At 37.4% G+C, this 15,279-nt stretch overlaps 1 protein-coding gene across 14 annotated transcripts in view; it reads right to left on the minus strand.

Moving 5' to 3' along the window:
• PARD3 (par-3 family cell polarity regulator) overlaps positions 1-15,279 on the minus strand; it is a 457,578-nt gene that overhangs the window by 269,907 nt on the left and 172,392 nt on the right. For all 14 annotated transcript variants that reach the window (XR_012628846.1, XM_074867651.1, XM_074867643.1 and 11 more), the window contains exon 4: positions 3,491-3,669. Coding sequence is in view for 13 of the 14 variants with exons in the window: in XM_074867651.1 (XP_074723752.1) it covers positions 3,491-3,669 (179 nt within the window). In the remaining variant the exon portion in view is untranslated. The remainder of the gene's footprint in view (positions 1-3,490; positions 3,670-15,279) is intronic.

A 15,279-nucleotide genomic window follows, 5' to 3' on the forward strand; every position in this document is an offset into this window, starting at 1 on the left:
ATCAGGTATTACTGCAGGCCTTTGAAAAGGTATTTTTACTACAAGATTTCTTTTTGTTTCATTAGAATGGCTCAAGGAGGCAAGAGACGGGATTAAGTCAAGCCATGAGTCACTAGGTAATACAGATATGTCTCACACACACAAAAAAGTACCTGAAAGTGATTTTAATATTCAGTTTAAAAATCCTGAAAAGTGACTTTACCTACTAAAACTGCTGATAATCATGAGCCAATTTTTTGAATACTTACACAGATGAGGAGACCTAATCATTTGGTTGAGACCACTCATGGGAAGGATACAAGGTCAGAAATCACCTAGATGAGTACAGTTACCAACATTACAATAACTTGTAAATAATCAATAATAATTATAATTCTTCAAATAAATAAGTACGTTGGGACACAGAACATCTGATTTCAAGTTGCTCTTACAGGTGAACAACACAGAAACCAGAAATTATCTAGATTCCAATTCTAAGGAAACACAGAGTGTATTGTGATATCCTGACAATAAATATGACATTTCTTTACAATGAGATGGTACGAAAAATGGATGAGAGAGCACATCCAGTTTAGTGTAAGGGTTTCATACCAAAACATCCTACTTACTGTAGTAGAAAAGCATCTCAAGTTCAATACACATCTAAATCTTCGCAGGACCTACTCAGGCCCCTCCAAACCAAACTGTCCCTCTCTGGTCATTCCCTCTTTCCCTAAGGACACAGGAGAGCCTGATGTTCTACTTCATCTACCCTAATAACTACAGGTAGCACTACAGTTTCTTCAACAGGATCCTTCAAACATCCCACATTTCTCCTTTTCCCCAGTGCCCTTTTCCCTTTCTGTTTGCCCAGAACTACTGGCATATGTCCTGGCTCCTCACAGCCTTCAGTGCATGGCAGCACTCCCACCCCTTCATTTCATCTCAGCTTGGGCATCTGCCCATTTTCCTGCCATTCCAAATTCTTCTTACCCAAAATGAAACAAATACCAATGAGTCTTCTCTCGCTTGCCCCCATGAAATAAATCCCTTCTGCCAGATACATGCAGTTTCCCTCTGCTAACTCTTCCAAAAATTGGACAGGATTTCTACCTGTCAATTATTTCTCTTTAGAGGTGACGGGCTGAAAGTAATGTCACTTCTTAGAGTCAGTAGGTGGATGAAGCTTTTGGCAACTCTCCCAGAAACGCTTTTCTTGTTTCTGCAAGATACTGCTGGGGCAAAGTTGCTAATCTACAACTGTGCTGCAAATCTCAGCCCAAGAACATATGTTCTTGTGCTGTCAAGAGAGAGAACTGCAGTGAAAACATTACGTAGTGCCAACCGCCCACAAAAGATATATGGGTGCTCAAGCCCAATGCACCAAGCAGAAAATTAAGATTGTTCTCATTGCTTTGCTTGAAATGTCTGTGTCATCTATAATCAACGAAACAGTCTGGAACAAAGCACAGCCATCTCTTTTTGTTATCTGAGTAGCTGAAGAAAACAATCTAAGAAAAGTAGCTAGGACTTGCTATAGTTCAAATAACCGAAATACATTTGTAAAAATTCAGTGTTAGTACTCTGCTAAGTGATTAGTGACAGAGACTTCAAAAATGCACCTTTTAGATTAATACTACAAAGGAAATTGTTGCTAATAATGGGAAAGGAAAGGAGAATTCTTAATATCCATTCCTAAGAGAAACAGGATTCACGACAAAATCTTGACTCACATGAAGAAATCAAGATGCTGAAAACAGGGGGAAAAAAAAAAACAGTCTAGCACAATTGAATTTAGGATTAATTCATTACATATCTTGTACAAGCAATTATTATTTAATTAGTTGTTTACTGCATCTTACCTATTAAAAATAGTGCACTGTGTGATCTGCTCTATTCAAAAGATCTATGTATAGGTTGTGCAAAAAAGATAAAATAAATTATCAGTATCCATTGTACTAACTAACCTACGTTAATTCTTTCCCACCTTCCTGATTTAATGTTCTCTTGTGCCTCGCTTCCCATCAGTACATGAGATCACATGCATACCTTTCCAGTTTGGTCACCACGCTCCAGTAGACATGAAATATTTTCACAAAAATCAAGAGTAAGTACATGCTGAACAACTAATGATGCAAGAAGACTAGTGTGAAAGATTAGCTGCTGTTCAATTCTCTCCAATTTCTGCTAACTTCAGACACTCAAAGAAATCTGATTATGCTATGTATGGCCCTCCATATCTATGCTTGTGGAGTAATGAAATGCAGTCTCATTATGATTTCAGAAAATTAACTGAAAATGTTAACACTTCAAATGGATTAGATTATCATTTTTCTTCTCCAAATAAGAATGGTATAAAAGAATTTTTCAAAACAACATGTGCTTCTGTGCCACGCCAGTACAAATGACAGAAAATATACCATTACCTACTTGATATCCCAATCAAGCAGAGACCTAACGATACCATGTTAAATTGACACCTCTGTAAGAACGTGGACCTCAATGCCTATGAGCACTGTGTTTTTATAGATGTTTCTGAAATAACCAAATGTCCACCCAAGATAGTTCAGTTCATTAGCAGCATGTAAAGACTTCTTTATTTGGGGTGTGGGAGTCCTGGCTGAAGAGTCACAGTTTGAATTTATACTATACAGAAACAGTAACAATAAAGAAAAAAAAAAATAGCTATAATTAGCTGCATATTTTCCAACAGGATTTTGTGCTGTACAGTCAGAACGGTAACCCAAAATGCAACTTGCTTTAAAAATGACACATTTCTATTGGAAAATAGATATATGCTTCTCCTTTTGAATTTGTCTGCAAGTTACTTTCACAATTATAGGCAGTGTCAGGGGCTGTACAACAGGGAATATTTCTTCTAATTTTCTTTTCAATAATGCACTGAGAAGAGAGCTTCCTGCTGACTTCTCCAGCTAATAATGCAATTCATGTAGAGATACTGAGATCACATTGAAAAAATGAAGGAAAAAATACTCTCCGTTTCACTGTTTTGGTTTTAAGACTGTTATCAAGGAGATGGCATTTGCAATTTGTGTTTTGTATTACTTGACTAGTGCCTCAGAAAGTAAAAACTAGCAATGCTGTGTCAGAAAGACAGACTAGAACAGCTGTGGGCATGCAGATTATTCACTGACATTAGGACTTCTACAGAAATCAGTAAAAATCATTATAGACATGGCCTATTTGCATTCAAAGAAAATGTGTGACAGCATTTAGGCCCTGCTTTGCAGAGTAATGAGTAATCAGAGCTTCAACTACAGTTAATGACAAAAATCAAGTTTTTAGAGCCCCTGCTGCGGGCATCACCGAGAGTCTATGATGGGCACGATACACGTGCAACTCAGACACTCCTCTGATGATGATGGGGTTTGGTGGACCTGGTCAAAAAACATAAGTTTAAACCAGGAGCAGGTAAGAGAAACACAAAACAAGAATTCAAGATTCATGCGCATTTGTCATTTAGTGAATAAAGAGGGGGAAAGAAATATACCTTTCTTTCATGAGCACTGGGTACGCCAGGGGTGTTCTGCTTGAGAAAGCCTGCTGTTGTGGACCACCTCGTAGGGTTTTTCCGTGAAGGCTCTTCTGAAGAAAAATTTGTGTCACTTACAGAGGTTGAGAGGCCAATCAGTGCAGGGTCACTACTACGTCGGACATGAAGAGGCATATCTGAAGAATAAAACAGACAGTAAATAAATACTGGCTAGATTTAAAATGTTTTTCACATAGGAAAAATATTTTTTTAAGCTCTGGATGGGTGGTTTTGACCAAATGTCGTTTCACAGAGTGGAGTTACTGACCTCAGCATAACTCCTCAACGACAAGGTCTATCCTCTCCAAACCACACCCTTGCTGCTTGACCGCACAAGGAGAAAATGAGTGCAAAACCAAACTCTTTGAACCTAGCATCGCTCATTGGCTGTACAAGTACAAACACAGCATCACTACTATCTGTCAGCTATTGTATAAAACAGAAAAACAGCATAAGCTTGAACAACTGAGAGGCTAAGGTGACTTACAGGTATTTTAAAAAGCAAATAGCCAAAAGCCGAAATTCCACAGCCAGGTGACAAAGGACGGGGTGGACTACGACAGCATAGCCCCACTCCAATACCACGACTGCAACATGGGCTCTGCCAGAACAACATGCTTGCAAGAAGCTGCACACCAGCCTCTGCAGCGAAAGGCAACCTCCTCGCCTTCTAAAATACACTCTCCATTTCATTCTCAAAACTTATGGAAGCGACTGTTTTCTATTCTGCATTCTTCCTTTGCCTCTTCCTGACAGCTAAAACAAGACCTGTGCTGATTTACCCTGATTCCCTTAGCCTTCCAGCTGGCATGACTGACAGGAGAAAAGTATTTCATTAGTAATAAATGATGCAGCAGGCAGGTAGACTGATTGGAAAGAGATAGGGTTTTTTTTAATATATGTAGAGGTCAAATCCATTCTGGAAACTTTGATGGCACATTAAAGTTAGTTTCTCTTGAAATACAACTTAATTTTTTCCAATTTCATTTATTATCCTACAACAAATACCCACACATCTATCGTCTCCTTGCCCAAACAGAAGTCTCATTGCCTGCATTTCTGACCTCTTAGCACTCTCCCACTCAGCATCAGAATGGAGGAAACGTGATTTATCAGCTGTATTTCTCTTTAGTGCTGCACTGGGAACCTTGACTACAAAGTGGAAAGGAAAAGGTGAAAGCTGTGGCACGTAAGCAGCAGAGTCGGTGGGAAAGGCACACTGGGCAACAGCTGAGAATGATAACCAGAACTATGTTTTAATGCCTTGATGAAACAGTTCTTGCGGAAGCTGAAGGCACACATCTTACAATACTAGCACAAGAACACAATGACAGGAGTTTGTTAAATGATGGGTCTTAAGCTTTACAATATCTTTATGTTAATGCTATGTATAATAATATTAAAATAAATAATCTTATTCTGCACGGTATTGAAACGACACTAAGAAATACAATAAGTCACACCACACAAAGAAAATGTGTGAGAAATTTTTTTTATCATCAACTAGGACTTGTGCTGCTGAGATATGCACAAGTGTTACATGACCAAACACCAGAACAGTCAGTCTACTTCATATTCATTCTGGTAAACAAGAATAACAAAAAATCAACTAATTTTTTTTCCCCACTATTGTTGTACTATTTTTCTTTCCTTCGAAAATTTTTTTTTTGTTGTTTTTATAACAAAGATCTTCACAAGAGTTAATTTCCAGCAAATAAAAAGTTTTGTTTTATAAATATGTATAAAGATATTTATACACATACATACGTGTATACACACATATGTGTGTTTAACAGAACTAGAAGTAATTAAAATAATATTTGAGAAAAATCACTTTATGCAGAAAAGTATTTATAAGTCTGAGTCAACTTTACTTTGATTTTGATTACTCAGTATATACTCATAAACTCATAATAGAGGGTTTTTCTTTGATTGTCTTGTCTTCAACTACTTCAAGTTTCATGAAGCAGCTGAAGGTAAAGCCCCTCATTTTTCCCTAAATGGCAAACATAATAAAAGCACACTATCAAATCGCAAGAGATCTCTTAACAAAGGTGGCACAGCTGCAGTCCCAGCAACAGCCCCACAACACGTAATGAAGTGACCCATTAAGAGCAGTGCCTGTGCTGCTGGATAGCCCTGCACATACACCCTCATTTTTTTGATTAGCCTGAGCAAGAAAGTGGCTCTGTAGTATGTAGTGCCACTCAAGAAAAATACCAATCTATATTTGTTCCAAGCAGCAGCCCATGCATATTATCCTGTTTGCCTTAGCTACCCACCCTACAACAGAGAATTACAATTTTCAAACATGAGTTCACTTGCTCCTTATGCTCGTACATCTATATATAAGCACGGTGATAGCAAAATGTTCTTGTATTTTTACACTTTTTCAAATTGCTTGACAAAACAAAAGTTCAGTTGGGTGAACTTCTGTAAGAAGAGAAGCTGAACTGCCAACAAAGAAAGAAAGAAAGAAAGAAACTGGAACTCAAGTCAGCACTTCTGGAGAGGAGTGAGCAATTACTACTGCCTTGCCTTTTGCTTTGTCGTGAAAACCTGACAGTTTGCACCGTGGTAAGTAGCAGAGACTTTTTGCAATACAGGAAGTTAATTATGCAATGGAATTCCCAAATATTAATATGCTCCAGAGAAAACATTAACATGAGAAGTTTCTCTACAAAATCTATTGACTGTAAGTCACCTTTAATATGACCCACTTCATTTTAGTAAGGTCAGTTAGTGAGATATTTTCAGAAATTTAGTGAACGCTTCTCCAGATCTTTAAAAAAAAAAAAAAGAATTCTGTCATTATGAAGATATAACATGATCTTTTCTAGTCTTGGTTCCATACATATGGTGTATATAGGTATGGTTCCCTACATAAGGAAAACTGATTTGTATTACTAACCAAACTTCACAATAAAGTGAATTATAAAAGACAAAAATTTGGGTGTGTTGAATCTATGTATTTCCCAGTCAAACCGGAAATTTAAAAATATGGTAATTTTTTTATTTTTTTATCATTGGAATGGGACAAGCACATGGAGCTAGCTTTAGTGTATGGTGCTTGGCAGTGGTCAATACTGCTCCAGGTATCTTGGTACTTAATCCAAGAATTAAATCTTATTCACACTATGTTAACCACAAGTTGTAAATATAATCTCCTGCATTCCTCTCTCCTATTTTATTCTGAGAGACCGTTCTAACTCAGTTTTGATACTTGCCATTAAAACAACAACAAAAGAAATATAGTGAACAGATTTTTCTATCAATATATTGTTGGTTACAATCTTCTGGTTTGCTTGAATTTATAGATTTGAAGAGGATACACTTTGAAATAGTAAAAGGAAAATCAAAGGAAAGGAACTTAATAATTAAACCACAAGATGAAGTACGCATGGGACCGATGCAATGTCACTGATTCCAGGATGATGGCTGATACCGTTTGAAGTCTGTGGTTTCTTTGAAGAGTGGATAAAACAGCAATGAACTCTAATCACAAGGCTTCAAATTCTCTGTGGCACTAATGCACTGTAAATATTGATTTGCTTCTGCAGCTAAGGTACCTTTTAAATAAGTACTTGAAACTGTAAATCTAATAATGAATTACAGGAAGTTTTAAAAGTCTAAGAATTAAGGAAAAATTAAATTAAAATTCATGAAAGTTACCACTAACTCAGTTCTTGAGCCACAGTCAAGGACTTGAAGTATTCAACCACGAGTCCAATACTGTAACTTCAGAAAGAATTATGTGTGACAGAGAATCCTATTAAGTTATGTATATAGCCACAGTTGTGCTAGAAAATGGTTATTTGTAGGATAAATCCAAGCTGAATAACAAAATGCTCACATTCATAATCATGAAATTCTGACTGGAAGTCTCATTTTATTAAAAGCAACAGCAGTTTCACTATAAATTATAAAAATAGCCAATACACATTTTATAACCATCTTTAAATGTTAAGAACACAGAGTTGTACCTTCCCTTCCTGCCAGCAATTCCATTTTTATTTTAAAAGGGTCATCACCTTCTCTGATTTTCAAATATGCTCACGAGCAAAAGCATTTGAGGATCTGGCAAATTTCATCCATAAAGCTGAATATGTTGTCCTGCATGCAGGCATTCAGTGAAAAGGATGGTGGTCTCTCAGAGCAGAACTAATATATACCTTCCCATACCAATTTCCTCTCAGATGTCAGCTTGGAGGGCACGACTGGAAAAATACATACATATATTTATATAGTATAGCCAAGATATTTTACTCTGTAAAGATTTCAACTGATGTTTCAGTTCCTCAATGCCATTGGCAGCTTGCACAATCTGGTGTGCAGTGAATTTAAGGCACAGAAATTAAAAATGATCTTATGGTCATTTCTGGCCACCTCACACAGACCATCAGGCCCATGACTGATGAGTAGACCTGAACAGGACTTTTTTTTTTTTCTCTCCACACTCTAGAGTCTTCTCTGGGAAAATGATGAATCGGTAAATCCAGAAAACTCTGTGGGAAAGAATAGCTTTCAACAGGGAAGCTGCTCAAGTTAAGAGTTCCTGAAGTGAGCCCACAGATATATATGTATGTCAGGGTGTGTTGTATACACAAGACATGCATAGATCCTACCTCAGCATCCAGAAACCAGTCTGGGGATGGGAGATAGAGACTGAACAGTTTTACTGCCTATGTCACCCATCCAGCTCATCATACTGCTCAAATCCTCATCCGGAGTCCAAGAGGAAGGATGAATCAGGGTCGTCCTGGGGCTCAGGAAAGCAGGACTGCTTCTTTCAGCTTGAAGTACTTGAAACTGAAAGTTAAGACTTTGTCCATATTTAATTGAAATACCTCTTAAGAAAATATTTAGATTTGCCTTGAGTTTCACACTCCAGCAGAGCTCCCTGAGTGCTGGTGCCAATTTCAGTAGGTTCAGTACAGCTCCTCATTCCACTCAGCTGGACACAGCAAGAGCCAAATGTCCCTTATGACCTTCAAAAACTCAAATCCCCAAATTGGTTCAACTTTCATTCTTGCAAATCTCTAGAGACAAGACGATGGTAACTTCCAAAGACCACTGAGGCTGTTGTAAACTGGACTACAGATAGAAGAAAAACAGTTGGAGACAAAAAACAGCTGATTGTGAACTCATCTACAAACTGCATTAAACCCTAGCAGCAGCTAACATAAACCACCACTTCTCTACAAGATTAACAAAACAGTGCAAGTCAAATGTAGGCATCTTGAATTAGGAAAGAAAAAAATATTAAAAACATAAGCAGTGCCAGGTGGTGAAGAACTACTCCTTGGACAACTGCATCATCTGTCCTGCAGAAGCAAACTCAGGCATGCTACATGGAGATGCCTGCTGAGAGGGACGCAAAACACTAGCACCGCAAAGGTACCACCAGTTACAGATCTTTTCAGAAACATACTTTCGGACATCACAGCAAAGGAAGAAGATATATATAGAGAGAGAGATATATACACACTGCCAACTCTCTCTTCATGGTGCAGAGCAGTATTTTTCTCTCCCCTAGAATCCATTCCACTTTTAAGTAATGATTTAATTAATTAATTAATTAAATTTAATCAATTAATTAAATTAAATTTAAGTAATGATTATTTAATACAAGAATTTGCAGAATTTCCCAAAGTGAATACTATTTGCTTGGTCAAAATCTTCAGAATTTTTTTTCTGAATTATTTTCTGTATTATTTTCCCCAAGTTTATCCTCCTGTTACTAGCTATCTCCTATTCTCTTACAAAACTGTATTTTCTTTTCATGTGTCACAGACAATTATAGCATTTCTCCCCTGAATGGTGCTACGCAGCACATCACTTCTGCCTCTCTTAATTCTCTATTGCTGTTCATTTTTTGTAAATATTATTCTGGTCTTAACTTGTTCAGAAGACACCCAGAATAGTGTATTTCTCTTACGAAATACCCTCAGTGCTGTCTTACAAGTAGTATCCTTATAGGTTTTTTTTTTGAACTTTGCCACTAATACGTAGTCAACAATAATCACATTTGGGTATTTTATTGTGATGATATCAATCCAAAACATCCACAGAAATCCTAAACCTTTTTCTATAGCCTCACTTCAACATCTTTGTCTTGTTAATTAAAGTATATGTTCAGTTTAGATCAATATTCTTATACGTTAGCTTCAATTTATTCAGGCTGAATTAAATTGTATTCTTCCAGTATGTGTATTATATCTCTATTAGGTTATTTATCTTTCCTCCATTCATATTACTCTCCTTTCCTAGTTTATCAACATCTGGAAATTTAATTAGCATACTATTTACAGTACTGCTTCTCCCAGATTTAAAGATGTTAAATAAAACCAAAACTAACAGGAATCCTCATGACACCTTACTGAACAACAATCTCTAGATTAAGATTGCCTCCAACTTTTAAGATTTCTATACTGATTTTCAAACCATACTGAAGTGCATATTATGCTCACATTAACTTGGAATTTCCAAGACACTTAAATTTCTATCAAATGCTTTAACATTTGCAAATATTACATCAATTGTGCATCGTTCACCTACAAATGCCAACTATCTAGTGTTCACAGCTCTGCCTTTCAGAATTACAAGAAAGCTTAAGATGACATAGTTCAGATAATTAGTAGTTCTCTACTTGAAGATATGTTTATACTTAAAAACATCAACTTCTAAAATGAATTCCTCTACATTCAGAACTCTTGGTTAAATAACAAGACTGCCATTCCTCTTACAGAGGAAATCATTGTTAACAACACACAATTCCAGATATTTATAACTACTTCACGTACAAACCCAACTGTTTTCAGTTATTCTTCTAGCTATTCATCTTCAAACAACAGCTTATGTACTTCCTCACAGACATATTTTCAATGTTATCAAATATTGTTCTCTGCTTATTTATTTCTTTAGCTTTAAAATGGCACATTTATAAGCATTCACACATTAAAAACATGACAAATCACAATTACTCTGTTTTCCTCATAACGTTGCCCCATGCAGTTGGAGGTCTGGCAGACAGCCACACCAGGAGCAGGGCAGAGGCCGTACCACGGCACTAAAAATGCACAACGTGGTCTAGCAGATGGCAGATGAATGAGGCGGGTCATGAGACTCTTACACTCAGCCTGCAAAATCTAACAGGTGTGCATGTGCCTCTCTAGCCATTGCATAATATAGAGAAAACACACTTGGCTGTGTAAAACATACAAACAAAACCCCACTGCACGCCAGCATACCTGTAAGCAATACAAGATAGTATATTAGCATGCCTACGATAAAAAACAACTCATCGAAAAGTAAGATCATCTCTGGAAGAATGGATGACAGTGAAAAGAATGCAACCAAGCCACCAAAAAAAGTCTTATTACAAAGCAAAAGAAAGAAGAAAAGTCCTTACCTTCTTAGTATAATTTTCAATTTCTTTTAATAGAACCTAAGTTTTCCATTATTCCAACGATGACTGCTAAATGACTTTGAAATTCAGAAATAAGAAAACATCAACCTGCCACAGTTATATTTTAATAATGAGGTAATGTTAAATCCTTATCTTGAAAGGCCTTTAAAATAACAATCTTCCTTCTCTTTCTCTACTATTCTTTCTTCATACTTTTGAATACTGAGATCCAGGAGGAAAAGGATGATTGCACCTTGAAACTCAATTTACTTAGACACCGACTTTTAAAGCTAATTAGAGAAAGATCTTTAAAACCAAAATTAAAATTTAATTACCTACACCCTCTCCGACTCCTTTCTCCGGGCTTTTTTCTAAAATGCAAATATCTTTGCATGCCAAAAGAAAAGACAAAAATGTCAGATCTTACAAATGTTCTACTCGTCTCTGTCAAAAAATTATGTTTCAGTATTTTTTAATGAGCTGCAGTCTCAAGTTTTCTGGTTACATTCTTCATGGATTTCCTTAAAACATGCTGGACTACCTCTTCAGCTATTTTCATACTACTGCTACAAACGTAGGAAAAATACATTTCTATTCCCACAGATGTTAAAAATTTTTACAAACTTTGTTCCTTACTTCTTCAGTTGTGCGACAGTAGAAGCATCATCAACTTTGCTGCTGCTGAAGTTTTTCTGCTTACATCAAAGATCATGCCTTGATAATAAGACTGATTGATATTTAATTCTAATGAATTCTATTTTGCGTCTTCATTCACAAGTTATTCTGCAATGCAGGCAAGGGTTTGCCGTGACAGGAGCAAATTCCTAGCTGCTTTGAGTTGATAATGCTTCACCACTCTGAGACACTGGAAGTTGGCAGATATTTTTCTTACCACAACTTTGAAAAATCCACTAAAACTGAATGGTAAAACTGCTGCTGTTATTGAACATAATGCAAAGATGTGAAAACAGTATATTGTTTATCATCTAAATGCTTTGGGTAGGCTCAGAAAGGCTCACTTAGAAGAAGAAGTTTGCAACTTTTTCCTACGCAGAAGGGAAGAGATATAGATGCAACAACAGGATTAGGTTGTAACTTGAAGAGCTCAATTGGGAAGTACCAGGGATGATATCATGTGTATAATACATGTTATGGTTCTTTCATCAGTGAGTTTGAGCTGGAGAAAACCTGCTGTGGTTGCCAGTGTCGTGACCCTCTTCTGGTTCCCAGGCCACCACTGTGCCTTTATATGAGGAGGAAAAGGGGTGGGTAGAAGTGCCATCATGCTGCAGTACCAGGTATTAGGAGTTCAGAACTACTTGTTAGTCTATAGCAATTTCTGACTTATCCTAGAATAAACTTTATTTCAACATCTGTTGCTGACGCAGCTTCACAGATCACCACATCACCTCATACGTGAAGTGAGAATTCCTATGTGGATCATATCCAGATGCCAAAGACTTAAACACGCTTAACTGAAATTCAGCAAGTATGTGTGTAATTAGCAAGGGATTTGTTGTTACACAAGTACTTACAAAGGTGGTATGGGAATCTCTCTCCTTCCCTACTCTCCATGAGGACCTAATGCTGCATCCTCTGGCTAATGAATTACAATGCTAATTGACTTTTCAAAAAGGTAATGCAAAGCCTCCATGCTGTCCATTAGGATTGCCTCTGTGGCTCCTGCCCAGCAAAGGAAACCCTACCCACCGGCCACTTCCTGGGCAGATGCAAAGAAATTAAAATCTACAGCATTTCTACTGGGGTTTAGAAGGGAGGAAAAAACAACCAAACTTCTGGATTAGTAAAGCCATCACAATGAGACCATCACTGAATAGTCCAGTGTGTACACAGGTTATGGTAAGTAATGGGTGGCAGCAGGGATGCTACTGGTATCTTAACTATGTGAACAGCGAACAAGTTACACATGATGGCTACCTCATTTATGTTTGAAACAGTGAGGGAAGAGGTATTTCTTTGTCAGTCATCAGATTACTACTCCATTTTTGAAAGTGTTTGGCTGTTAATCTGGCACAGCCACACGTTTCCGTGGGAACCTCCTTGCCACTGAGCAGGCAGGGGGCATCCAGCCTCTCCTCCCTGCAGGCTAGGGCAAGCATGGCCAGCTCCAGCCTCACTCCACTGCAGAGAAGTACAGGAATCATCAAAAATCAAGCTGGGGTTTTTCTGAGATATAAAAATGATTCCTTACATCCAGCTCACAGGCCACTGTCAGGCTAGAGGAGACAATGATTTTGGGGTATCAACACCTGGAGGTGGATCTGAACTAGCATTACCCAAAATCCACATAGCTTCATTAGAGAAATTATTTAGACATATTTTTAACTGAAGCATAATAGTTACGACAACCAATAAAACTTGACTACAATCATTTAAAGGTTGGGGTTTTTTTGTCAGAAATGATCTGTGCATGCATTTTCATAGCTATATGCACAAAGTTTAAAGAAAAAAGAATGTGTGGGAAGAAATAACCTCTATGCACGCTACCAAGTTTCCAACGCAGAAAAAAAAAAAAATTACAACCAACATCTATAATAAGATAGAGTGAACATAGTCCTGAACAACTATTAAAAATGACTAACAGCTTCTGCAATTTTGATGGCACTTGTTCTTGTTTCCATGACAGAAACATTTACTAGGATTATTAGAAACATGTTGGTACATTCACAAAACACGCTCTCATTTAAAGTGTTATCAAATCTCTGCGAGTTAACGTTTCACTGAGCTCGTATCTGCCGCTGATGACCAAGAAGAATAAAAGATCTCAAGCAGAACTTGGAAAAGGCCATGTCACGCCACCCCATGTGCTCAGATAGACAGTTTTTAGCAGAAGGCTCTTCTGCACGCAGGGACTAATACAGCTTAAAGGCAAAGCACAAAGCATTAAGATCTCAAGAATATTATTTTCTATCATTCAGCTATGAGTATGAAGCTGAATCCCTGAAGACAAATCAAGTATTTGCGTGTTTAAGTAATGAGATGAAATACCATCAAGCCTCCTCATCCACAGGGGATGCACAGCAGCAGAGCTGCCATGCCCATGACATGGGAGGCCAGATAGTGTGGCTCTCTTCAAGAAGGTGCAATGTTGTGCCTGACCTTTCATTGGGGATAGGTCAGAGAACAGTCTGGGAAGCTGCAAAATTTGGGGAATACACAAATCTAACAGCATCCAAACAAGCTCTTTCCAATTACACGAGTGGGGAATAAGAAGCTTCAACTATGAGCACAACATGCTGAAATCTTCTCATTAACTCTCAAGGTTAACAACACTTTCTGCAGAAAACTCTGGTGTTCCCAGTAGCCAAATAGGGAGCAAGACAATTTAGACTACACTGGAAGTTGTTAGTTAAATTGTTTCGATAATGCCCACAATGGGACAGTAAAACAGAACATCTGCTGTTCTCCAAGGGGTGACAGATCAACAGACATCTTTAATTCTTCTTCTTTACTAGAAACAGATTAGAATAATAAACTATATTTCCCTTCTTTTTTAAAACCATGCCTAATGAGCAGTAGGAGACTAGCTGCTGCTTGAAGCATGTGCGAAGTTGAGCATTTCTGTCTATCACGTACTTTACAAAGTTCCTTACAACAACAGGGAGCCTGAATTGTTCTCTTCTGAAAATGAGTAAAATCTTCTATACCTTGGAGAAACTTTGGCAACATCTATCTTTCTTCCCACCACCCCCCCCTTCTTTTTTTCCTCTCCTCCCTTTTACAACCCTGGAAACATGCGGTTACACTGCATGCTTAATTACACACCTCTCACTCTTTTTTTATTTCACATTGCCAAGGCTGAAGAGAGTCAAAAATTATTCCTAAAAGTTCAAAACCAAGAATAAGCAAATAGAAAGAGCCTCAGCTGAAGTTCAAAAAGAAATCTCACTACATGAAAGACAGTTCGTGAATTTTTGGATCAATGACTTTTCATGCTTGCAGTTGCCAATTTTCATTATAATTTGTGATTGGTTCTAGCCCAGAGATGAAGATCATCTTTCTTAGTGGAGAAACAGCTTTAGCCAGAACTAACAGAAGATATTTACTGAAATACTATGGTATATACTTCATGCCAGAATTTGTCAGGTTCCCAGCAGCTAACTTTTCCAAGCTGTCTCCACACCACAAGCCTCCCTCCTTGTCTCATCCTAGAATGTGCTACAACAATTTCAAATATCTGCATGCAGAAAGAGAACATGAGGCAGACAAAGTTTTTTAAATGTTATTATTATTCATTTTATACTATTAAGGAGTTTTCATTCTGTTTCAGTCTTCAAAGAAGATTAATAAGGTATTTGTTGTTCTGAAGCCCAAAATG

This window comes from Strix uralensis, chromosome 1 (assembly GCF_047716275.1).
Source record: "Strix uralensis isolate ZFMK-TIS-50842 chromosome 1, bStrUra1, whole genome shotgun sequence".
NCBI lineage: Eukaryota > Metazoa > Chordata > Aves > Strigiformes > Strigidae > Strix > Strix uralensis.